Source organism: Patella vulgata, chromosome 3, assembly GCF_932274485.2.
Source record: "Patella vulgata chromosome 3, xgPatVulg1.2, whole genome shotgun sequence".
Lineage (NCBI taxonomy): Eukaryota > Metazoa > Mollusca > Gastropoda > Patellidae > Patella > Patella vulgata.
The window spans coordinates 28,192,439-28,220,054 of NC_065881.2; the positions used below are offsets into that span (position 1 = coordinate 28,192,439).

Below are 27,616 nucleotides of genomic sequence, written 5' to 3' on the forward strand. Positions count from 1 at the left end.
TATGATACTATTGATTTGGGGAACTGGGGACATAAATTCATCAGTAACATAGCCGATCTTTAAGATCTTGTGAAGAACAAGTACATGTATATTGATTTTTAATTAATTTTTATGACTTGAACAGCTAAATCCATGATATTAAAAGTTTTGTATACTAAACATTAGCATGGGGCAGAAGTTCTAATTAAGTGAGAGTGACGAAACTTGATGTATAGTTTTATTAAGTCAATATCTTGACTATTAAAATTATGTATCAAAAACATTGGCACTTCTTGGAAGACCTTTTAGAGCGTATATTCCCATTGATTGGCTTTGATTCCGTTAAATTCCGTAATATCTTTGAAAGATGTGTTCGAGAAATCAGACTGGATCCTAATCTGGAGGATTTTAGTGATGTTAGATGAACTATGTGAAGCAGGGAGTGGGATGACAAGTCCGAAGACATCACTGGGGTCAGCACTAAGGAAAGCCAGAGGACAGTTGGAGGAAAAGCAGAAGGAAACTGATGGACTTCAATTCAGACTGCATGTGTTGAGGGAAGAAATGATGAAAAAAAAAAGACGTTGAGCAAAGGCTAGAAAAGTATGAGGCTGAATCAGATACCTTTAGATCAGAACTTTTGACAACCAAAAACAGATTAATAACTTGTCAAATACAATTGACAAACTCCAAAACAGCTCCTTTGTACAAGCGACTTAAAAGGAAGGAAGCCAAATTCCTCAAGTATGAAGCCTTCTATCAAAGAAACAATTATGATAAGATTTCTTGGGAAATTGAAGCGCTAAAAAGAACTGTTAAAAATTTACAAACTCGCATATCAAATCACAGGAAGGACAAAGTTGACTGGAGGCAAAAACGGCGGAAACTCAATCAGACTATTTTAAATTTAAGACATGAATGCGATCAATTTTCTATTGAAGTTAAAGATTTGAGGAAAGGTGTCCAGTTGAAAACCAAACAGAAACGATCCTCACAATATACTGATGACATGGTGAAATGTGTAATATGTTTGATTGGAGAAGTGGGAGTGCCAGCCAATAGGTGTTCTGAAACCATTAAGTGTGTCTCAGAAAGTTTATTTGGAGTCAAGTTGACAGATAAGCAGTTACCAAGCACAAGATCAAACCTCTGATATGCAGACCAGGGGAATGTTGTTTGTAACCTGCACTTGGCAAACTCTATACTTGAGTCGGATGGTTTTGACTTCCACTCGGACGGCACTACTAGAGACCATCGCAGCTACCTTGGCAATCAGGCAACCCTATCAACAGGAAAGGTCATGAGTTTTGGATATAACATGGTCGCAACAGAGAACACAGATACTTTGGTAGATATTGCAACTAACATTTTATAGGAGCTTGCTGATATTTACTCAGAGTCGAATTCTGCCATGGGAAAAGATGTTGTGTTTAGAGATATCCTGAAGAAGCTTGTTGCTCTCATGTCGGATCGTGCAAGAGTGATGAAAAGTTACAATAAAGCCTTTGATGCAAAGTGTATTGAAGTACTTGGGGATGATTCACCCAAACTACAGTTTATCTACTGCAGTGCACACTTTCTGTTGGGCCTCAGCTCCGAAACAGAAAACACTGAAGGAGCAGGTGAAATATCTTAGTAGTAAATTGGGTTGTGATAAGGAAGCTGCATTCAAGTCGTTTGCCAGCGCTGGAGAGACGGCTGTTTCTCATTTAATACGGACTGGTTGTAATGTACTGGTTCCAAGAGGGGATGCAAAGAATGACTGTCGGGATGCATGGGAGGCATATTGTGGTATCAATTAAGAGATTGACTCTACGATTGGTAGCCATCAAAACAATAGGTTCAACAATTTCTTTGAAGGTGCAAGTGCGCTTAACCATCACAGACAGTATTGCAGATTTTTTTACAAATTACCGTGAGAACTCAAATCTCAAATTGCGAAGTGTTCTTGCTGACTGTAATTGTGACACACCCGATTGCCTACTCACTGCTGTTGGAATACTGCACTATGATGTGACCGGACCCTACTGGGAATTGATCACAAGCAGTGTTGAATATCTGGACCTCCACAAATACTTTGTCCCCATGCGTGAAAAGTTTGTAAAGTATTCAAAAGATGTGTCACCTCTGGTAGGTAATGAAACTGTGCAGTCGATAATTCCAGGTTTTTCCATGGGTGAGTGTGACCAGATGAGAAGTCTACATGAAAAACAACTAGGCAAGCAGTTGGTCAAGGAAACCCTTGAGAAACTATTTGCAGGTTTTGTCAGAGTTGCTGACCGTCAGCTAGCTGACTTTCTCCCTGGAGGAGTACATCATGATGTTCAGGATGAAGAATTGAGACACAAAATGAGACATTGCCAACTCACCAATTTGACAGGAGAAGCAAATTTGACGGACATAGATTTCACCATGTTCACACGGAGACATGCTTCACTCCACCATCGCAGCTTCATTAACATGATGAAGAGGAACAAACACTGTAACATTGGTACTGTTTAATCTGGCGTAAATAGCGTTAATTTCTACTCTGTGTCCAATTATTCATAAATATTGTTGAATTCCGGCGAATAGTGCTAAATTTGTACTTCTATCGAATTTCAATCTCACTGTTTAATTTTGATTACTAAGCGCCTAATTAACTAGTGTTTAGTTTCTCGACCTGTATTGAATTATAAGCGTTGTGTCTAATTAGCACGACTGTTCAATAATTAGTTGGACCGTTCAATTTCGAAAGACGTGATTAAAATCAGTCAATGTGTCCAATTACGCAAGGTGTTCAATTTTGTCGTCAAACATCTAATTTCACGTGCGATGTTCAGATATTACGATTTGTTTAGTTGTTAGTCATCGTTCAGTTTTGCCACCAAATGTCTATTTTGCCGCACAATGTTGAAATACTGTAATAAGTGTTAGTTTTAGTATATTATTTATCAGGATTCATACAATGGCAGGTATCTGTAATGCCTGTCATTATCCGGGGATTATTTTTCAAGATCACTACGGTGAAACAGCTGTTGGATTTTTAATGGCGACGGGACGGTTCCGAAGCAAAGCTTACCGTTTCGTCCACAATCATAAAATGTGTATTTATATATCCATTTAAAACAGTATTTCCCACACTGACAACACATCCACGAATGATAAATCTCACGCATCTAATTTACATTGTACGTGTGTACACGTCGACTCCCTACCCTGATTAAATCCTTTTGTTAAAATGTCTTCGCAATTAAGACTAACAGCATGGGTATTGCACCAATCATATATTACATAATATGGGATCTATAGAAAGCATTTTGGATTGAAGGGTAGTGCGATTATCTGTGGCAATAAACACAGAAGGCTTGTAGAATTAATACACATGTGTCAGAAGCTAACAATATGTCTATTGTGTAAGACAAAACGTGAAAATAAACTACTAATTCAAACTCTTTATTTCTTTTTTATTATTATAAAACAACGACCCTTTTTTGCTGAAGATCAAATAAAACCTACTAAATACATTCCATGCTTATATGTAACGCATAACTGTGCCAAACTTTATTTCAGAGAAAGCCAATTTAAAAAGGAATTGTATCATATATATAAGTTTAATTTTTTATAAAGAATGGGGATATCATAAATAAGTTAATTCGATATTAGATGAGATCGAAAGAACATTTTAGATTAGGGGTTGCGACGCCAATCATAAAATTTTACTGAGTTCGTGCTGCCATACTTTCTAGGCAGAAATAGCTCTTTGGAATTAATGTCTTCGTTAGAAATTTTGGCATTTACCTGTGACAATAATTTAAGCTTCGTGCAAAAATCGTGAAGCATACAGTTTCAACTTGGAAGAAATGTTAGAAAATGGCTAACAATCTGCATTGTTGATTGTAAAACATTCTTGGTTCATTTTTGCTTGAACGATTGCTGAATACCATGGACACGTATTAGTCCGATAATACCTTGCTGACTTTTTCATTTCGGCACCAAAGAGTCTGGTTGATGCATACTGTCAATCAAAGTTCCATAATGAGAATTGACACATAACATCAAAAGAAACCGATTGACGACGCCCCTTTAACAACAATATGACTTTTATTGTTAATTGTCAGTAGTAATAATTACAAATTTTGAAAAGAGATGTTGAGTTCCTGTATTTATTACTCAAATGGTTTCTCAAATAGCAGAATGTAAAAATAAAGAAAATACAGTTACACTTACAATATGACTAACTAAGAAGTTATTCGTCACGATTTGGCCGGACCCCCACTCCACCCGTTACATGTAATACCAATTTGTAACGAGTAATTGTGATTACTTTGTTATGGTAAAACTCCTGTTTTTAGGAATGTGGGATTGTTTAATTTTTATACGCCCACATTGAAATGTGGTCGTATATTGTCGTCGCCCCCGTCCGTCCGGTGTTCCGGCGTCCACAATTGCTTGTGGTCGCTCTAGAGGCTAAAGTTAATATCGGATTGACTTCAAATTTATATACAGTGTTTAAGGCCATGAAACGAAGAAGCCTATTGATTTTCAGCGATTTCGGATAATTACTGCCAGAGTTATGGCCCTTGATCACTTAAAAAAATCTTGTGGACGCTCTACAGTTCAAAGTTAATATCCGATTGACTTTAAATTTATACACAGTGTTTAAGGTCAAAGAATCCTATTGATTTTCAATGATTTCCGATAATTACTGCCAAAGTTATGGCCCTTGATCACTTTGTGACGCTCTAAAGGCTAAAGTTATCATCCGATTGACTTCAGATTGATACACAGAGTTTAAGATCTTGAGACAAACAAGTATATTGAATTTTTATGTCTTGAACAGCTAAATCCATGATATTAACAGTTTTGTATACAAAACGTTAGCATGGGGCAGAACTTTATAAAAACAAACAAATTCTAATGGTTTTCTGATAATTACTTCATGAGTTGTTGCTCTTAATCAGATTTTAGCGTATTATAAATGTTTCATTACCGAAAAAAGCAAAAATATGCAACAACTCTTGTTGACTGCCCGGACGATTTAGCTGTTGTGGGCGTATGTTTCGTTGCCTGGCAACCTATCTTTTTAAATTGGTAGAGACTTGAAAGTTCGCGCATGCAGAGCATCTTCTGAACAAACTGATGTTTAGTCATATTTGCAGTTGACAAATTCTGTCAAAAATATTCTTTGTATTTCTTTGTATTGTGCACAAACGTCATTCATTAAATAGCCCCACACCCCTTTAACAACTTATAAAGCATGATTTTTATACGCCCACATTTTCATGTGGACGTATATTGTCGTCGCCCCTGTCTGTCCGTCCATCCACAATTGTTTGTGAACAATCTACAGGTCACAATTTTAATCCGATTTCAATGAAACTTGAAATATAGGTTTATCACCCTAAGATCTTGGTTCCTCTTGATATTGGCATTTATCGGACCATAACTTCATGGATTATGGCCCCTGATTGTACGAAAAATCAGGTTTTTAGCTTGTGAACACTGTAGGGGTCACAATTTTTATCCGATTTGGATTAAGCTTGAAATGTATGCTTATAACCCAAAGATCTCGGTTCCTTTCGGTATTCGTGCATATTGGAACGTAACTTCCTGAATTATGGCCCCTGATTGTACGAAAAATCACGTTTTTAGCTTGTGGACCCTATAGAGGTCATAATTTTTATCTGATTTAAAAAAACGTATTATTATATCACCGTTACACTCTAAGGACGACTGAGTTCAAATTTCGTGAAAATCGGCCCAAAACTGACAGACAAAATGGCCACCGTTCGTTCTCAAATAGCTTAAAAATATGGTATATCAAGGTTGTGGACCCTATAGAGGTCACAATTTTTATCCGATTTTGTTGAAACTTGAAATGTAAGTTTATAACCCAAAGATCTTGGTTCCTTTCGATATTCGCATATCGGAAATGAAATGAAATGAAATGAAATGAAATGGGGTTTAACGTCCTATTGTTCTGCTCCTATACTGGGCTAATGAAGACGGGCATACGCCATACAGTGTGCTATGAGGGAAATTTTGCCCGGGCAGCGGCACTATCACCTACTCTTATATCGAATTCTAACTGCCAAGGGATCTTTTACGTGCATTCCAATGTATACCCGGGACCTCGGTTTTTCGTCTCATCCGAATGACTAGACAGCTGTCCTTGTCAGGTCCTCTGTTCTGTACCACTGACAAGGGGAAACCACGTCGGAAAATCCAGATGAACTTTCTCGGCCAATGCAGGGATCGAACACCCGACCTCCAGGCTAGCGAGCCTGCGTCGTAACCACCTAGCCACCGTGGCTCCCCGAGCATATCGGACCGTTACTTCCTGAATTATGGCCCCTGATTGTACGAAAAATCGCGTTTTTAGCTTGTGGACCCTATAGAGGTCATAATTTTTATCCGATTTAAAAAAACGTATTATATCACCATTACACCCTAAGGATGTCCGAGTTCTAATTTCGTGAAAATCGACCCAAAACTGACACACAAAATGGCCGCCGTTCGTTCTCAAATAGCGTAAAAATATGGTATATTAAGGTTGTGGACCCTATAGAGGTCACAATTTTTATTAGATTTTATTGAAACTTGAAATGTAAGTTTATAACCTAAAGATCTCGGTTCCTTTCGATATTCGCGCATATCAGACCGTAACTTCATGAATTATGGCCCCTGATTGTATGAAAAATCGCGTTTTTAGCTTGTGGACCCTATAGAGGTCATAATTTTTATCCAATTTAAAAAACGTATTATATCACCATTACACCCTATTATATCACCAGTACACCCTAAGGACGACTGAGTTCGAATTTCGTGAAAATCAGCCCAAAACTGACAGATAAAATGGCCGCCTTTCGTTCTCAAATAGCGTAAAAATATGGTATATCAAGGTTGTGGACCCTATAGAGGTCACAATTTTAATCCTATTTTGATGAAACTTGAAATGTAAGTTTATAACCCAAAGATCTCGGTTCCTTTCGATATTCGCGCATATCGGAACGTAACTTCCTGAATTATGGCCCCTGATTGTACGAAGAATTGCGTTTTTAGCTTGTGGACCCTATAGAGGTCCTAATTTTTATCCGATTTAAAAGATCGTGTTATTATATCACTGTTACATCCTAAGAATGGCTGAGTTCGAATTTTGTGAAAATCGGCCGAAAATTGACATAAAATGGCTGCCCTTCGTTCTCAAATAGCGTAAAAATATGATATATCAAGGTTGTGGACCCTATAGAGGTCACAATTTTAATCCTATTTTGATGAAACTTGAAATGTAAGTTTATAACCCAAAGATCTCGGTTACTTTCGATATTTGCGCATATCGAATTGTAATTTCCTGAATTATGGCCCTTGATTGTAGGAAAAATCACTTTCGTTTTAGCTTGTTTTCTATCCATCTCTCCAAAATGTGGGCGTATCCTGCCTGGCAGCCGCTGGTTCTGTTAGGCAATTAATATAACTATTAACTCATTGACCCCTAGACTTAATTCATTATCTACTATTGTCTCTCCCTAAGCCAATTAATTAGACAAATAGCTTATCTCCCTGGAGCTAATTAAAGGATTATCCCGTAATCCAATATATTGCAAAGAACACAAAATAACACACAAACTATTATTCCAGTCAAAAAATGTTCATATATTCAAATGAAGATATATAATTGGGCATCAAAATGGTCTAACTTTTAAGCACTAATACAAAGTAACAACAAAGTTATTTTTTATTTAAATTCAACAATGTTTAGCACACGCACATTGTACAACAGGCCATAGCATGCTTCCGTAGGCATTCGTCTAATTGACGATCAATATGTGCAAGATTTACTACAATGAGCAAATTCAAAAATCAAACTATTTTTATCCTCATTTAAATGTCCTAAAAATGTTGAAAAAATCACTGAATTTAACTTAGTTTGCTGAACAAAGTCGGCATTGTATTCGCTGACCACGTACCGACATTTTGATTTTTTTTTCGTAGTAAGTCGTATCTGGGTCATCTTCTTCTCTGTTTATAATCCCGGAAAAAAACAATTTCCCGAACACTATTGAGATTAATATTCACATAGCGAAGAAATTATTAAAAGAGTGAGCGCTGGGATATTACAATTCGACAAAGAGTGGCTGCCATTTTTGGTACGCCGTATATCACGTATATCTTCTTCTCTGTTTCATTTCTCGGAAAAATCACTTTCCCCGGAACATTTGTCATTACTGAGATTAATATTCTCATGTAAATAAATATCCTTTGATAAAATTCCTTCAAATTCTGAATCGGGATCACTTTCCATAGCAAAGAAATTATTAGATGAACGAGCGTGAAAATATTAAACTGGACCCTGTTTGTACGAAAAATCACGTTTTTAGCTTAGCTTGTGGACCCTATAGAGGTCACAATTTTTATCCGATTTTGTTGAAACTTGAAATGTAAGTTTATAACCCAAAGATCTTGGTTCCTTTTGATATTCGCGCATATCGGATCGTAACTTTCTGAATTATGGCCCCTGATTGTACGAAAAATCACGTTTTTAGCTTGTGGACCCTATAGTGGTTATAATTTTTATCCGATTTAATAAAACGTATTATTATATCACCATTACACCCTAAGGACGGCTAAGTTCGAATTTTGTAAAAATCGGCCCAAAACTGACAGACAAAATGGCCGCCCTTCGTTCTCAAATAGCGTAAAAATAGTGTATATCAAGATTGTGGACCCTATAGAGGTCACAATTTTAATCCCATTTTGATAAAACTTGAAATGTAAGTTTATAACCCAAAGATCTCGGCTCCTTTTGATATTCGCGCATATCAAAACGTAACTTCCTGAATTATGGCCCCTGATTGTACGAAAAAAATCGCATTTTTAGCTTGTGAACCCTATAGAGGTCATAATTTTTATCCGATTTAAAAAAACGTATTATTATATCACCATTACACCCTAAGGATGACTGAGTTCGAATTTCGTGAAAATCAGCCCAAAACTGACAGACAAAATTGCTGCCCCTCGTACTCAAATAGCGTAAAAATATGGTATATCAAGGTTGTGGACACTATAGAGGCCACAATTTTTATCCGATTTTGTTGAAACTTGAAATGTAAGTTTATATCCCAAAGATCTCGGTTCCTTTCGATATTCGCGCATATTGGACCGTAACTTCCTGAATTATGGCCCCTGATTGTACGGAAAATCGTGTTTTTAGCTTGTGGACCCTATAGAGGTCATAATGTTTATCTGATTTAAAAAAACGTATTATTATATCACCGTTACACCCTAAGGACGGCTGAGTTCGAATTTCGTGAAAATTGGCCCAAAACAGACAAAATCGTCGCCCCTTGTTCTCAAATAACGTAAAAATATGGTATATCAAGGTTGTGGAACCTATAGAGGTCACAATGTTGGCGTATCTTGCATGGCAGCAGCTTGTAAGCATTTGGAATTCCTTGCAAACTACAAGTTGAATGCCGGGGATACATTCATCACAGCGTCAATCACTTTGAATTGCACATGACGTCAGAATTTCTGGACGAAACCCAACCCTAACCCTAGCGCGGTGCATGTCAGTGTTGCTAAAAATAAACCTTCATCTCTTTTATCAACGTGAGATTTTGTCAATTGACCATGGCCGGTGTTGTGAGGAATGTCTCCCTTGTGCAAAATTTGCAAACTACAATAATGTAAAACAAAAAAAATCTCAAATAGGAATATCGGTCCAAATATTGTTCAATTCCGTTCAGTATTTACATAGTTATGTTGAATTGAAATTTCATGGATCTATGCTGTTCGCTATGTTATAAGTTTACCGCCATTTTATTGTGGTGAAAGAAAATGATCGGCCTTTCCAAAAGTTTCTTAAATCCAATTGAATCCAGGCCGCAAGGTTATCTAGCATTTGTACTTTGTTTTCTTAAATGTTAAATAATCAATCTGAGTACATATTAGCGTGGATTAAGCTGTTAGGAATTTAATGTTTTAGTGTAAAATGCAAATGACGAATCATTACTTTAAATTTGTAATACTGGTAACCATAATTAAATAATTTGTTTGTATCTACTGTTGGCTGTATGCTTTGTTGCTTTGTAACTTATGAGATTGTTCAGATGGTCATGGGTCAAAACCAGATCAGTATGACATTAAAATCTTAATTCAAATACAAGTAGAGACAACCTCTTTTAATTGCTTGAAAATTTTAACTACAGAAGATATTGATAGACTAATAAACCCTTTTGGGCTTTTGTTTTTTTTATTTTAGTTACTGTTATGCTTAGAACAGTTATGTTCCCAGTTGTTGTCAAAGCACGAAAGAATGCAATTAACTTACATAATCATATGCCTACAATGACAAAGCTCCAACAAAGATTTACAGATGCTCGATCAAGTGCAGATCCAATGGAAGGTATGTATGTTTTAGGCTCAAATTCTATGCCTAAATACAATAGAGCCCAACAGTTAATAGTTTACACCTTTGCTGATAAATTGAATTGTAAAAAATGCCAATGATCATGAAAAAGTCCTGTTATTTCACAAAATATATATAATTTTATACCCCTATGTGGATGTATGATGATGTCGCCCCTGTATGGGTACTCTACAAGTTTTATCTGATTTTGATGAAACTTAAAATACATGTTTATATCCCAAATATCTCTGATGAGTTTGATTTTTTTTACATTTCAAGCAGTAACTTCCTGGATTATCACCCCTGATTGTATTATAATTGTGTTTTTAGCTTGTTGACCTTCTAGATGTCACAAATTTCATACGCCCAGATTTTTATGTGGACATAATTACGCAGTAGCCCCTGTCTTTCCATGTGGCATATATTCATGTCTCCATTCACAATTATTTGTGGACACTCTACATGTAATAGAGTGGTTCATGCTCAAAAGTTTTTACAACAGACAGAGACTATTTCGGGATTATTTTAACATATGATAAGACTTGCCATAAAAACTTCATTCATCAGCAATGGACGTCTGACCACATCTGATTATTGAGGATATAACCATTTGGAAATTTTTTATAAATGCCTCAAAATCTTCCCGGCTTCCATTATCAAGTCAGTTAACTCTTAGTGACAATACGAGTTATGTCCCTTGGTCGCTTTAAAAAAGTAATCATGCCCCTGAAAGGAATATGTCTTTATCGCAGTCGGAAAACAACGCTTATTTCTTTGCTGGAACATAGCGGAATACATTCGATGAGACGATTGAATTTGACACCTGTACGCATGCGCAAACGCTTAGTTGTTTTAACAAAACACCCATGCCTTTACACTTTAAGATTGGTATCGTTTAATATGGTTGTTTTAGCGCGAATAACGATGCATACAGTTTAATTTCAAAACATCGTTTGATAATTGATAATAACGCTTGAAAATTACAAAAATCGTTTAATTAGTACTATCGTTTAATTTAATGGTACAGCGTTGAATTTCTCCGAGAGGTGTTAAGAAATGGGGTATCCGTTTACTTATCTAATGGGTTTAATTACTAGCCGAGTACTTTAATTTCCCGAGACGCGTAAAAAATTAACACCCGATGAATTTATCTACAGGGTTTAAATATTAGTCGAAGCGTTTAATTTCCCGCAAGTCGTTTATCCGATCGTTTATTTTGATTTCGATTATTTACGTATGAATTACGAATAGAAAAGGTGAATATAAAAAGAAAATGACAAATACATCAAAAACCAGTAAATCACGTCCAATGTTATTATACCATTGGAAATCGGTAAAGCACATCCCAGGTAATGTATTTTCTTTAATTGTTGTTAGTTAGTTGTATTTTACGTCCGCTACCACCGAGGTGATATCGCAGACAAATTTAAATCACAAAAGAATGAAAATAGACTTCCACCTGTACACGTCGCTAGAAGACCTGGCAATGTACACGTGTCACTGTGATAATCTCGTGAGACTTTTTCACTGGCGCCTAATAGTTGATCTCTATACAAGATGTCGCTCATTTTCAGACAAAGCTACAGGAATGGCTTCCAACAGTATCAAAAGGATACCGTAGTATTATTATCCATTATCCATTTAAAAAAATAATGATTCCACCATTGACAAATACATCACAAGTCGGTAAATCACGTCCAATGTTACGATTATTTGAATATGAAGTGCGAATACATCAAAAATCGGTAAATCACGTCCGAGGTAATTATACATTTGGAAAGCCGTAAATCAAATCCCATTCGTTCGTTCGTTCGTTCGTTCCTGGAGTTTTACGTCCAGTTCCACCTGAGGTGATATCGTAGACAAGTCACACACATCCCACTACTACCTGTTGTTTTAACGTTCGCTTCCACAGAAGTGATATCACAGACAAGCACACATCCCAGGTAATGTATCTGTTGTTGTTAGTTAGTTGTATTTTACGTCCGCTTCCACCGAGGTGATATCGCAGACAAGGTAATGTATCTTCTTTAAGTCACAAATGAATTAAGTTCCACCTATAGACGTCACAAGCTGAGAAGTCAACCCCGCAAAGTAATGTTGCACGACGATAATCTCGTGAGACTTCTCACTGGCGCCAAAAAGTCGCTATCTGTAAGTCTCTATAGACAAGCTGACGCCCATTTTCAAACAGGTCACACAGGGCTAACCATGTGACACCATCGCACGCCAGATGCTGCCCATCGCAAGAATATTTTCTTTCTCCTACTAGCACAACCATTGTTTCGAATACCCTTTCAGTGCTATGAACATCAGATAATAATTTCGCTAACCCCACTACGTTTGTACTACATTCCGTAATTTAACTGATTTATACTATATCCAATATAACGTTTTGATTAATTAAATGAGAGTAAACACTTTTACCTTGTAATTTTATACCAGTTTGCGATTTATGATTACAATCTTATACAAAGTATTTATATTTTATTGTAAATAATTTCCTCGGGAGATGAATTTATATAAGCTCTGGCTTGCTTTCAGATCCCACAATCATATAGTGTACTTTTATAATATGTAAATATTTATTGAATAAATAGTGTCAGAACCAAAAAAAACCTATTGCATTAAACCAAAGGTACATTTATCACTATTACAATATATGTACATGTATGGTATTAAAAAAATAATGTGTGTCGGGGAGGCCACATAACGGGGATTGGACAGCAGGGTTATATTTTTCTGTCAAGTTGGGTACTAACTCAAAATCAACATTCTCGAAACAGATTTATAAATCAAACAAAACAAATATTTAGCTGTGATAAATTAATAACAAAGAGCAAATTGTATGTATTTATATGTATGCACACTAAACACTAAAAACAATCACAAATAATGCAGGTGGGAAGTGATAAAACAATAGCATTTGAGCAATCAAAGAATTAATCCATACTGTAATAACGGAATGTGTATTCAAAAACATGGTTTCATATAGTACCCAGACAGGTGGCCACAGGTAGGAATTAATGAAACAATAGCATTCGACCAATCAAATAATTAATCTTTACTGACACAGCGGACATCTATGACTTTGTGTTGTACGTGTATTTTCAAAATAACCATCGGATGACTAAAAAGTGAATCGCTCACAATGGCGTGTATACACAGACCCTTTCTGTAATTAATGTGTATGGGGATATAGATTCGGAGGTGATTAATGACTAATATGATAATCGTAGTTAAAAGACGAATCTCAATACCTTTTTTACTGTGCATATATATAAATATCTAATAATTATTTAATCCCTGTTTTAACTAATCACAATGTAAAATATTGCACCATATATACACAACATGTTATTATCTGCGATATCGCCTCGGTGGAAGCGGGTGGTAAATAAAGCGATCTCAAACACTTAAATATCACTCATTCACTTGTTCATTAGCGTTCGCCCTGTTAACACCTGAGCTCCAGTGATCCAGTATTCCAGTCTTATAGTGCTCCAGTTATCCAGTGTTCCAGTATTCTATTCACCAGTTTTCTATTCAACAGTTTTCCAGTATTCAATTCACCTGTTCTCCAGTATTCTATTCACCAGTACTCTATTCACTATGAACCCCATAATCAAAACTTACGAAGTCCCCGAAGATGAGACCAGCAGGGTGTCCTACACGTGGCGGTCAGTAGCACAGAGAGATTGACCGACATGTCTATCTTGAAGTGCCTGATCGACCTGCTCGGCAAGTGGGACGATATATTAACAATATATCAGGTTAAAGAAGAATGGCATGTCCACGTGAAGACGAAAGAGGTCAAAACCACACTACTAGAAAAAGAAAGCCACACCTACATGGGGATAGAATACAGATTCTTCAGACGATTCTCGAAAGTAGTAACCCTCACCGTATATGACTTTCCAGTCTCTTACTCAGACGACTATTTCCATAATATTATGACCGATATTGGGTACGTCAGATCCTTCAAAGCTGCAATAAAAATAAATGAGAGCAGCTTTAACATCCAAGAATGCAGCTACCATCCCTCATCTGATTCTTATACGTAATTCGAGGTGCAATGATATAAATTCGGATTTGAGTGGACGAGTTAACACAATTATATATGTATGTGACCGTAAGCTTATTCTCGGTCTTTTTCATTTTGATTTTAATATTTTATCAAGAAAAACATACATGTAACAACTTTTGGTCAGGTATCACAGCTTTATAACCATTTAATGATTTATTTCTGTATTAATTTTATACTAATTTGAGAAAACCATTGGTTGTTAAAGAATTATCATACTTTTCCCGGGAACTGATTTTTTTATCATTTACTATAATGTTTTTATTACTTCATATATACAAGAATTTCCATAATTGTTACCGGTATATAAAGTTTCATACATCTCACTCAGTTAATCATTTTTTTTATTAATCCATAGCAATTAATTAAGTGTTTAACATTTTATTTAAAATCGGATTACGTATTATTTAAAATCGAATTACGTATGTAAATACAACCGAACTCTCACTTAGCTAATTAAATGAAGCAATCCAAACAATGCGTAATTACTTGAGATTTTTTTATGTTTTTGTTTAAGAATTTTCATGCAATTGAGAATTATATTTACGCATGGTGTAATTGTTGTACTGCAGTCAAGTGTTTACGTAACATCAAGGCAGTATTCATTGAAGCTTATTTACTGTTGATACTGTTTGACCCGCATGAAAATGGGCGACAGCTTGTCTATAGAGATTTTGGCGCCAGTGAGAAGTCTCATGAGATTATCGTTGTTCAACATTACATTGCGGGGTTGACTGCAATCTCTTCCTGTGGCGCCTACAGGTGGAAGTTTATTCATTTGTGATTACCTGGGATGTGTGTGACTTGTCTACGATATCACCGATTTTTGATGTATTTGTCAATAGCGGAATTACTATTTTGAATGGATAATGGATAATAATAATACGACCACGGTAAGGCGATCATCTATGGGTGTGCTTTTTTTTATATTCACCAAATGGTTAATTACCTCGAACGTGATTTACCGATTTTTGATGTATTTGTCAATAGCGGAATTACTATTTTGAATGGATAATGGATAATAATACTACGACCACGGTAAGGCGAGCATCGATGGTTGTGCATTTTCTTTTTATATTCACCTTTTCTATTCGTAATTCATACGTAAATAATCGAAATCAAAATAAACGATCGGATGAACGACTTGCGGGAAATTAAACGCTTCGTCTAATATTTAAACCCTGTAGATAAATTCATCGGGTGTTAATTTTTTTACGCGTATCGGGAAATTAAAGTGCTCGGCTAGTAATTAAACCCATTAGATAAGTAAACGGATTCTGCATTTCTAAACACCTCTCGAAGAAATTCAACGGTGAACCATTAAATTAAACGAATAGTACTAATTAAACGATTTTTGTAATTTTCAAGCGTTATTATCAATTATCAAACGATGTTTTGAAATTAAACTGTATGCATCGTTATTCGCGCTAAAACAACCATATTAAACGATACCAATCTTATAGTGTTAAATGTCTTAATATTAACTGTTTATATTGCTACAGTGGAAATTAAAATACACATCGCCGGATAAAGTACGATGACGATATTCTATAAGTATTACAAATACAATAAAGATCGAGCTTCAGGGAGATTTGATGGGTATTCGAATTCGAAGTTGGTACAGTGGGGAGGGTTACTTACAACATAAAATATAATATATTAACAACAAATTCAAAATTAGGACCACATTCTCTCGTGTGATATGCTAGCATTTAGTACATTTACTCATATGAAGTGTAATTAGATTTTAGTCCCGGATATAACCGCTGCTACGTTATCATTCGAAACGTTTAGATTTTTAAGTTCCATGACCAAATTATGACATTCTGCTGTGTATCTTTGATTTTAGACATCATACAAAATTAATTCGTTTGTCTTAAAATGTTTGGACTTGAAACCAGTTTTTTTTACCTGCCTATTGTTTTTTGTCCCCCGCCTTTCGAAGAAAGCAGGGGACTAGTATTAAAATGGGTTTGTCCGTCTGTCGGTCCATCCCTCTGTCTGTCTGTCTGTCCATCACCCTTTTTGGGACACAATAACTCTCTTTCTAATTGAGCTAGAATGTTCAAACTTGGTGTAGGTGCTTATTAGGTCAATACCTTGATGGAGTTCGAAGATGAGCATTTTCCGCTTATAAGAATTAAATAAGTTTTCACTCGATGTACATCAGCACAATTCGTGAAAATTATCGAGAATAAATACATTGAATTAGATTAATTAGAAGTTTCAATCTTTGGCAGCTTTGACCGCCTATAAAGTGTAACTAACGCAGTCGTCAATGAAAACAATTCACGTGACCACTTTTCTTCGTTTACGTGAAACAAAGAATAATAATTATCTGTAACAATGGGTTGATGCTGTAATCTTTAATATTGTTGTTGAAATGTCGTATATTTACTCTTCTCTCTCTTTTCTTCTTTATCCGGATATATCAAATTGCAATGAATAAGCACTTGTAGGACCTTCAGAAATCTCTGAAAGCTATGACCCAGTCGATAAACCAATATTCAACCGTAGTCGTAGACAAGTGAATTTACAGCGACACCAATGTAATATTTCGTGACTCATTGTGTTGAACCACAAGTAGATGAACTGTAGTAGCGACGTGTTGATAGTTTCGTAGCTTTATAATAAGTGACTTGTTTAACATCAGTTACGTCACACTAATCACATGACCTTTATAAAAACCCTCATTTACAACATTATCATTGTTTGTAGTTTTGACAAGATGTGTGCACAGTGGTAACCGTTTTAATCTAGTTAAAATCTCAAGTATCCGATGCCATCAAGAGTTGATTATGGTCTTGTTTTGTTAATAAATGTCTAATTAATAGTTTATATAACATTTCAGGCCTAAAGAAAGACCAGCAAAAGTCAGATTTAGCTATTACATAGTGTATGTTTAATTGAGGTAGAATGTTTAAACTTGATGTAGATGTTCATTAGGTGAATGTCTTGACTGAGTTCAATGATTAACATTTCTAGCTAAAGCTAAGCAGAGATAAGCAGTTTGATTGGTCAAGACTTCGAAACATAACAACTCTGCTTTTAATTGAGGTAGAATGTTTAAACTTGATGTAGATGTTCATTACGTGAATGTCTTGACTGAGTTTAATGATTAACATTTTGAGCTAAAGCTAAGCAGTTTCATTGGTTGATGCCAGACCCGTCAACTTCTCAGAGCTGCAATGCAGTTGGGTAGTGTAAAAAATGTAGTAGAAGCCATGATTTGACAGTAGATTTCCAAAAACGCGTAAATTTGCACTTCCAAGGGCAATTAATTTAGAAATGATAGATCGAACTGCAGACTCAACAACACAAAAATTACATTAAATGGGGAATAGATATAAACTATACACAGGCAATGGTAACCATATAAAATTGATGTAATTGATCAAAATTGAATATGTAGCCTACAGAAAGAAATAATGTCAAAAATAATTAAAATGACCACTTTAATCTAGCATGATTTTAAAAATATCCTAGTGTTCTCGGAGTGAGAGTTTTTTGTCAATATTGTTTCGTATAAGATAATTGGTGTGCTTATAAGATTTTATAGTGTTTATGGGGGTCATAAAAAAAAATAGTTTTGCAAAACGACTAATATTGGCATTGATTTAATCATACTCCCCATATGGCGATTATCCTCTCACAATGTACAGGATTTTTTTTTTTTCTCCCGAGATTCCGAAAATCTGTTTTGGCATTTATTTGAGAGAGCATTCCATGTATATCCCAATCGGCGAGACGTAGTCTCATCTTGAAATTAAAGTTCCAGGTTGTGGTGCATTTGAAATTTTGTAATTGATGCTCTACGCGCGCGAACGAAAATATCAGCCATTGCCCATTGCTGCCGTAAACAGGTGGCAATCGCTATTGTTTATTTTATCGATTCTCATTTTCAGAGTATTGGAACACATGCCAATAATTATATCCACTTTATTAACTCTAAAATAGGTTGAAAAGAATTTTGGCGAGAAAATTAAAAAAAACAAACCTTGGTTTGAAAATGCGGTAGAAATCTATTACCGCGCAGTAGAGCGATGCATGAGTCCTTTTCGCGGCACTTACCGTGTGATGTGGTAGAGTTGACAGGTCTGGTCGATGCTTTTGGACAAGATAACTTTGATTCTATCTGATAGTGATAAAACTTAGTTTATCACCCAATAATACATTCTACAGTAGATATCGCTTGTGTGATAAATTTCATAATCTACTGATTGGTCAGTTAAAAAGGAACTACTTTTTTGTATTTTCAAAGAACGGTTATTTTTTATTAAAAGTAACTTCTTTTTTTTATTAAAAATGAATTATTTATATTTAATTGACCTTGATTTGATAGAAACACTAGGCCAATATAAAGGACTTTGCAATGGTTGAATTGCTGTCAAAAAATGATGTATCACTACGCCGTAATGTAATCAGGTTCAGTAAAAGTTAAGTCTATAGCAAAGAATTATTTTTATGCATGTAAAAAAAGATTGGGTGATAAATAAAATCTCCTACTCGTCTTTTTTGATATCAAAAAATATCAAAACTCGTCGATAAAGTAAAAAAAACTCGGGAGAGCCTCATTTTTTGTCCCCCGCCTTTCGTCCGTCTGTCTGTCTGTCCGTCTGTCTGTCCATCACACTTTTTGGGACACAATAACTCTCTTCCTAATTGAGCTAGAATGTTCAAACTTGGTGTATGTGTTTATTAGGTCAATGCCTTGATGGAGTTCGAAGATGAGCATTTTCCGCTTAGGGTAAGCAGAGATAAGCAATTTGATTGGTTGATGCTTTGGGACACGATAACTCTCTTCCTAATTGGGCTAGAATGTTCAAACTTGGTGTATGTGTTGATTAGGTCAATGCCTTGATGGAGTTCGAAGATGAGCATTTTCCGCTTAGGGTAAGCAGAGATAAGCAATTTGATTGGTTGATGCTTTGGGACACGATAACTTTTAATTGAGCTAGAATGTTCAAACTTGGTGTATGTGTTTATTAGGTCAATGCCTTGATGGAGTTCGAAGATGAGCATTTTCCGCTTAGGGTAAGCAGAGATAAGCAATTTGATTGGTTGATACTTTGGGGCACGATAACTCTCTTCCTAATTGAGCTAGAATGTTCAAACTTGGTGTATGTGTTGATTAGGTCAATGCCTTGATGGAGTTTGAAGATGAGCATTTTCCGCTTAGCGTAAGCAGAGATAAGCAATTTGATTGGTTGATGCTTTGGGACACGATAACTTTAGTTCTAATTAAGTGAGATTGATGAAACTTATGCTTAGACTATAAGTAAAGATATACTGTTTGATTGTTCAATACTTTGTAAAAGATAATTTGTGATAAATTTATATGTGTCCTCTAATTATTTTCCTATTTCGGCGGGGGACATCAGCCTCACTGTTGGCTTGTTTTTTTTACTTTACCGACTTTTGTTGATATTTTTTGATATCAAAAAAGACTTGTAGGAGATTCTCTATGTATAGTTGATAATCAGTTTAATTGCTTGATACTTTTGAAAAAAATAAATCTGCTATTAATTAATATGTGTCATCTATTTATTTTGGGATTTGAGTGGGGGACATCATCCTGACTGTTGGCTTGTTACAGTCTATGAAATTCTTTGATTAATTTTGATAACTTTATCATATGCCATAGTAAACAGTCCCAAATTATTTTTTAATTCTAGTGAAAATATTTTAATGTTTATAGCTTCTTTTAATTTTCTTATAGCGTTGGTTTGCAGTTAGAATTTCTACATGTTTTAACCTAATGCATATGACAAGTTATCAAACTTAATCATTGATAATGATAAGATGATACTTATCGAAGCGTCATGCTTGTGTATAATAAACCAGTGATTTTTGTCCTACATGACTGTGTCATAACATAATTTCTAAATGCCACAAAGGGATTAATTCTAGCTGCATATTCTGTACTTTTGATACGCCCACATGGAAATGTGGACTTACATTGCCGTTGGCCCCGTCCGTCCATCTGTCGTCCACAATTTCTTGTGAACGTTTTAACGCCAAAAGTTATGATCTGATTGTTTTTAAATTGATATATGTTCTTCACATTGGTGAGATGAAGAAGAATATTTAATTTCAATAATTTCCTTTATTACGTCTAGAGTTATGGCCCTTGTTTCACTTTATTCAACCTTGTGAACGCTCTAACGTCAAAAGTTATCATTCTATCTTTCTGAAATTTATATGCATTATTTACCTGGCAACCTCTCTTTGAAATTTAAAGTTACATAATTATTTTTAACTATGTAGGAAGCTTGACCCAGTTATTCCTTCAATAATCAACATGTTTGTATTTGATTTCCGAGATAGAATAGTACCTTAAGTTTTCTGACTATCAACAACATAATATCTACATCAATTATCATGACATTCGAGTTTACATCAATTATCATGACATTCGAGGCATTTTAATGGGTAATAGATTTTAATGAATCATTATCGTTAATTGAATCTGTATCGGCCGATATGATTCACTGTCGAAATGTGATATCGGTAAAACCGATAGTAGCCATATTGGTACATCACTACCTATAGCAGGCCTGATTCCTTATATAAAAAAAACAATAGAAAAAAAAAATTTGTGTACCCTCTTATTTCATAATCTTTTGTATTTCCCAAAACGTTTGTAAATTGTATATGGATCAATATTGTTTTTGAAATTTGTTTACAGCTGCAAAGGCAGGGCACGAATTGGCAACCTTTATGCAAAGAAACAATATAAATCCAGTGAAAAGTTTTATGATTCCAATGATACAGGTAATTAACAGTTCATTTTTATACGCCCACATTGAAATATGGTCGAATATTGTCTTTGCTCATGTGACGAAGAAGCCTTTTAATTTTCAGCGATTTCTAATAATTACTGAAAGAGTTATGGCCCTTGATCACTTCAAAAAATCTTGTGGACGCTCTAGAGGCTAAAGTTAATATCCGATTGACTTTAATTTGACACACAGTGTTTAATGTCATGAGACGAAGAAGCCTATTGATGTTCAGCGATTTCGGATAATTACTGCCAGAGTTATGGCCCTTGATCACTTCAAAAATCTTGTGGACGCTCTAGAGGCTAAAGTTAATATCCGATTGACTTTTTAGATTTATACACAGTGTTTAATTTTAAAAAATTCACAAACTTCTGGACTTGTAAACAAAATTTCCCTTCAAGATTTCAATTCCTTCATATTTTAGTTTTGCCTCAATAGCACCCAAAATGGGCAATTTGCTGCTGCGGAATGTGTTTCAAATGTGAACCCCTTTCCAGCTCTAGAGAGAAGGCACATAAATATTTTGATTGTATTTGTTTTAACTCTTGCCTGATAGCTACTGATTTCAAAATAAAACAATAATAAATATTGATGTAAAAATTATTTAGAAAACTAGAACTGCGATGCAGTAATGACAGGTTTCACTGGTGCCCCGTTACCCTTGAACATATGTCACTTCCGGTACGGATGAAACTATTAAACAGGTTTCCATATTGAAGCATTGCACACATCAAATAAAATGTATGCAGAATCAACCAAATCCAGCAATATCAATTCATTGTATACATTTGTTACATGTAAGGGGGTTGGGTGGCTGAATGGTTAGCACGTACGCGCTGTACCATAAAGTCTGTCATTGAGTCAACTGGCATGGTTTTGAAACCCCGGTTGTACGTGGCAAGGAGTAGGGTCGCCTGTCCAACCTCGTGGGTTTTCTCCGGGTGCTCCGGTTTCCTCCCACTGCTAAAGACCCCTACGCGCAAGTGAATTATTGAAATAAAATTAAACCATGTGTTAGTCCCAAAATGACCTAGTTTGTGTCGAGTGGACGTTAAACCCCGTTTCTCTCTCTCTCTCTGTTACATGTACATGATCCTGACAAAATTACATTACTTCTGGTGGTATTGAAAATGTTAAATTAGTTTTATGAAATCAGAAATGGCATAAGGCATCACATGGTGAAAATTTTATGTAAATCGAATAATAATTGCCACTTTTATAGACCAAAAACCTTGAAAAGTGACTTGTAGAAAATCGTCTATTTCTCTGCAACCATACAAGTTAGAAACCATTTTTTGGTATCTGTATGATTGTGTGGGTTTAATCTATTTGTTGATTGGAATCAAATATCATAATTTTAAAAACAATACAAATCAGACTCATTTGAATAAAATATCTGTTTTGAAGGTTAAAAATACAGTTTTTGCCAAAATGACGTTACTTCCGGTGACAGTAAAAGTGTTAAATTACTTGTATGAAATCGTAAATGGCATTAGGTATCACACACTGGAAATTTTATGAAAATCAAATAATAATGGACAGGTTTACCAATAATACACACTTATCTGAAAAATGAACATGTATTTTGGGATAATTTATTCTCTGAACAAATTAAATTACAGTACATGAAATTACTTTAAAACCTCATAGTTACCGAAATGTCACATGACCGAATGTTGATTTCACGTGTTTGTCTACATAAAGAATTCCACTTAAATCCGTTCGTTATATGTCACTTGTCCGTTTAATAGTACGTTGGGCACTAGTTCGATGATACGTTTTCATACGCCCACATTTTCACACCTTCTTTGTGGACACTCTAAAGGTCATAACTTGAAATATAGGTATATATCCCAAAGATCTTAGTTCCTTTCGATATTGGCTTGTATGGGACCGTAACTTCATGGATTATGGCCCCTGATTATACACACTAGAGGTCACAATTTTTAGCCCATTTTGATGAAACTGAACATGCGTGTTTATTACCCAAAGATCTCGATTCCTTGCGATATCGGCGCATATATCGGACCGTAACTTCCTGGATTATGGCCCCTGATTGAACAAAAAAAACATGTTTTGAGCCTGTGGAACCTACAATGTATACAGGTCACAATTTTTATCCAATTTTAAAAACTGTTCAAATATATCACCGTTACACCATAATGACAGTTGAGTTCAAATTTCTTGAAATGGTTTGTGCCTTTGATCCTGTGTCCTATATATTAAATTTCAAATCAAAATTTGGACGGCTAGTACCCTGCATATTAACCACAGTACTAAGAATATTATTAATATCTAAATCATTTTCGTCACCAGCCTTTCCATCACACCTTTGACGGCTATTATCCTCCGTATCAAGAACATCACAATTTTTACGGCTATTAACTTCCATATCGAGTACATTACCAAATGTATCAATATCCAAATGCTTATCACATATATTGTCATTATTAATATTTGTTTTCGACTGTTTTATAAACATGTCATCTCCATGTCGAATATTTTGGACTGTCTGTGTATGCTTGCATTATAACTGCAGTGTTTTGTCACATGCATGCATGAGCATGTGCATGTTGTTTCAAGAATATATCCATATCCATTATTTGGTGGCTTGTTCTTTTAGAAAACTATCCATTATTTGTATCTCTATGGTGCCATGTTTTAAGTTTTATAATAGCCAAAGACTGTCCATTATGTAAATACAAAGAAAAACTTTGGGGCTAACGCCCCTCAGTTGTTCTTTCTATTGACAGAATGGACAGTCTTCGGCCATAATCCATCACATATTAGAGATTATTTTTTATGATCAATGTTTCTGATCCCAGTGCATCCGCTTAATATTTGACTGTATGGAACACACTTGAGTCGATTTGTAGCATATTTGACCCACGGTATGTTTGACACTGGTTAAGCATTTTGGTTATGATTATAATGTTGAAAACCACATTGATACCGCATGATTTTTTGCCTTAGCCCCCAATCTCTATTATTAAAACCTTTGAACATCATACAAGACGGGTACTTATCTTTTCCATTTCAGATGCCAGTATTCTTATCCATGTTTTTTGCTTTACGTCAGATGTCAACATTACCAATTGAAGGCTTTAAAGATGGTGGCATATTTTGGTTCACAGATTTAAGTATACCTGATCCTGTATATTGTCTACCAATGCTAACAGTAGCCACTCTTGCTGCTACTATTGAGGTAAATCTTTTTAAATGCCCACATTTAAGTGTGGCTGTATTATGCTGTCAGTCCGTCAAAAGTTTGTTCGTAAACAAGATAGAGGCTACTGTTTTTTATGCGGCCACATTGAAATGTGGTATGGGTGTCACAAAACCATCTTTTAAAAAGCATCTATCGTTTTGTAAGTGTACAGGGTCATGGTGGGTAAGACGCTGGCCTGCTAGCCTGGAGGTGGGTGTTCGATCCCTGCATTGAACGACAAAGTTCATCCAGATTTACCGGCGTGGTTCCCCATTGTCAGTGATGCAGGATGAAGGGCCTGACAAGGACAGCTGTCTAGTCGTTTGGATGGTACGGAAAACCGAGGTCCTATGTACACATTAGCATGCACGTAAGAGATCCCTTGACAGTTCGAATTCGATGTAAGAGTAGGCCATAGTGCTGCTGTCTGGGCAAAATTTCCCTCATAGCACACTGTGTGGGGTATGCTAGTCTTCATTAGCCCAGTTCGGAGCAGAATATTAATATGATTAACCCCATTTCATTTCATTTCATTTCATTTTTCGTAATTGTAAAAACTTACTTCCTCACTCCTCAGACAACAAAATATTAATACGATAAATCCCATTTCATTTCATTTCATTTCATTTTTCGTAATTGTAAAAACTTACTTCCTCACTCCTCAGAGAACACAACTACACAAATGAAATTTGAAGCACAAGGGAAGTAAGTCATAGTAACCAGTAATGTCATGATGTTAATATTACGTCGTAACTTTAATGACATATAAGACCAGCGGCTGCCAGGCAGATACGCCTACATTTTCGAGAGATGGATAGAGAACAAGCTAAAAAGATTGCGAGTTGGAACCGTTGATATATGGACGTGGTCGCGTCCGAACAACAAACAGTGCAAATAATCAACTACCAATTAAACGTGGCCTTGGTCGTGGTTGTGGTCAAACGAAGAACATGGAGAATATTCCACCACCAGCGAAACGGGGTCGTGGTCGCGGTCAGACCACGAACAGTGACATTGTTTCACCACCAGCATAACGTGGTCGACATGGGTGTTAACGGAACATTAAATTAGTAATCATAATAAACACCCAATAGCTAAATGATTCTGTACCCCACCAGATCATAGTAAAATGAACTGACTCATCTAAATGGCCACATTTCCAGTGCTTGAGTTACTTTTCTTTTACAAATCATCATATTTCGAGTGCTATTATTATTCCATTTGTAATATATTTTATTTAAAAAATACTAGTAATTTGTGATACGTTATAATACAATTTGTTATTATGTTTTATTAAATTTATGAGAGTTTTTAGCATACTGTTGTTTCCTAAGTACCCCCTGTTCTATATGAAGTATACCCTGAATTGTCTTTTGAAAAATGTTCTCTTTTCTTATAGTTGATAGCATAAGGTGTTGCATACCGTTGTTTCATTGGTATACCCTACTCTGCAAGGTGTGACCATAACTGATGAGTGACCATAAAATCATCGAATATTTAAAATGATAAATATTAGTTGCATCGACCCAAAACCATGTTTTTCGTATTCAGTGCCCCCGAAAACCTCTAAAATGATATATTACATGATAGAGTACCAAGTATAAGAACTCCAATAATTGCCATTTTGGTGGCCATTATGAAAAACAAGATGGAGGATACAGTCCGGTCGACCCCTGATGCTACAAGGTTCGTGCCTTATAAAACATATAAAATGACATTGCACCAGACTGTTACAAATATATGGTGATAAAAAAACAGAATCGTCATTTTGATCGCCATTTTGATAAAACAAAATGGTTGATATTGTTGGATAAAATTTTACTACTACGATTATCTTTTCGGTCGCCATTATGAAAAATGGAGAAAAAAAATGGCGGGTATTATCGGATTGACTCTTATGCTGCAATTTTTTGATGTAGCACCCCCAAAAACCCATACAATGACATTAATAAACACATAACTTATGAAAACTCGAAAATTTGTCATTTTTGGGTCAATTTTGAAAAAAAAAGATGGCAGAAATTGTCGGATTAAATTTTTACTACAATTTTCATCTTCAGCACCCCTAAAAACCTTTAGAAAACAATATTCGACGACCAAATAGCAAATAAATGGCCTGGTTGCTATGGGATTTTGTTTTGAAACATACCAAATCTTTTTTTGATTTTTCTCAAAACTTACTTTGGTGAGGTGGGTGGCTTCAAGCAGTCACAGCTCAGTCAATTTTTGCCCGATTCAAACTAACTATAGGGTCATTCCATACCAACTGGACCAATGGTGGGAACATGACCCCCTCCAAAAAAATTATAAAAAATATATGTTATAGTATATGGCCTTAAACTAGGAAATCCAAAATTTTACCTCTCTAGGTTGGAAACTCGCTGAGATATGGCCATTTGAAATTAGGGTTTTCACAGCCTCTGGCAAAATCACTATTGTATACACAAATTTCAAAATTGGCATAGTTAATCTCAGTTTGTCTTTTATCAATTTAAAAAAGATTCTAAGTCGATGAGATATATACTTTCCCAAATATTCAGTCTCGAAGTTCAATGCTTACTGAAAACGTACAAAATATACCCATTTTCACCTTCAATTTTGGCCGTGTGGGACAGAGGTTAAAATTATAAAATTATGAAAAAGTGAGATAATGAAACTTCAATTACCCTACTATAACAGACATTAAAGTCCATCTTGTGTATTTGATGGCTCATATTTTTAATTGTCCCCCGCCTTTCGAAGAAAGCAGGGGACTATTAAAATGGGTTCGTCCGTCTGTCTGTCTGTCCGTCTGTCTGTCCGTCTGTCCGTCCGTCTGTCTGTCCGTCTGTCTGTCCGTCACACTTTTTGGGACACAATAACTCTCTTCCTAATTGAGCTAGAATGTTCAAACTTGGTGTATGTGTTTATTAGGTCAATGCCTTGATGGAGTTCGAAGATGAGCATTTTCCGCTTAGGGTAAGCAGAGATAAGCAATTTGATTGGTTGATGCTTTGGGACACGATAACTCTCTTCCTAATTGGGCTAGAATGTTCAAACTTGGTGTATGTGTTGATTAGGTCAATGCCTTGATGGAGTTCGAAGATGAGCATTTTCCGCTTAGGGTAAGCAGAGATAAGCAATTTGATTGGTTGATGCTTTGGGACACGATAACTTTTAATTGAGCTAGAATG

General features: G+C 35.6%; 1 protein-coding gene across 3 annotated transcripts in view; it reads left to right on the top strand.

Moving 5' to 3' along the window:
• LOC126816902 (mitochondrial inner membrane protein OXA1L) overlaps positions 1 to 27,616 on the top strand; it is a 158,238-nt gene that overhangs the window by 50,495 nt on the left and 80,127 nt on the right. For all 3 annotated transcript variants that reach the window (XM_050543711.2, XM_050543712.2, XM_056099507.1), the window contains exons 4-6: positions 10,223 to 10,366; positions 21,142 to 21,227; positions 24,276 to 24,440. In XM_050543711.2, the coding sequence (XP_050399668.1) occupies positions 10,223 to 10,366; positions 21,142 to 21,227; positions 24,276 to 24,440 (395 nt within the window). The remainder of the gene's footprint in view (positions 1 to 10,222; positions 10,367 to 21,141; positions 21,228 to 24,275; positions 24,441 to 27,616) is intronic.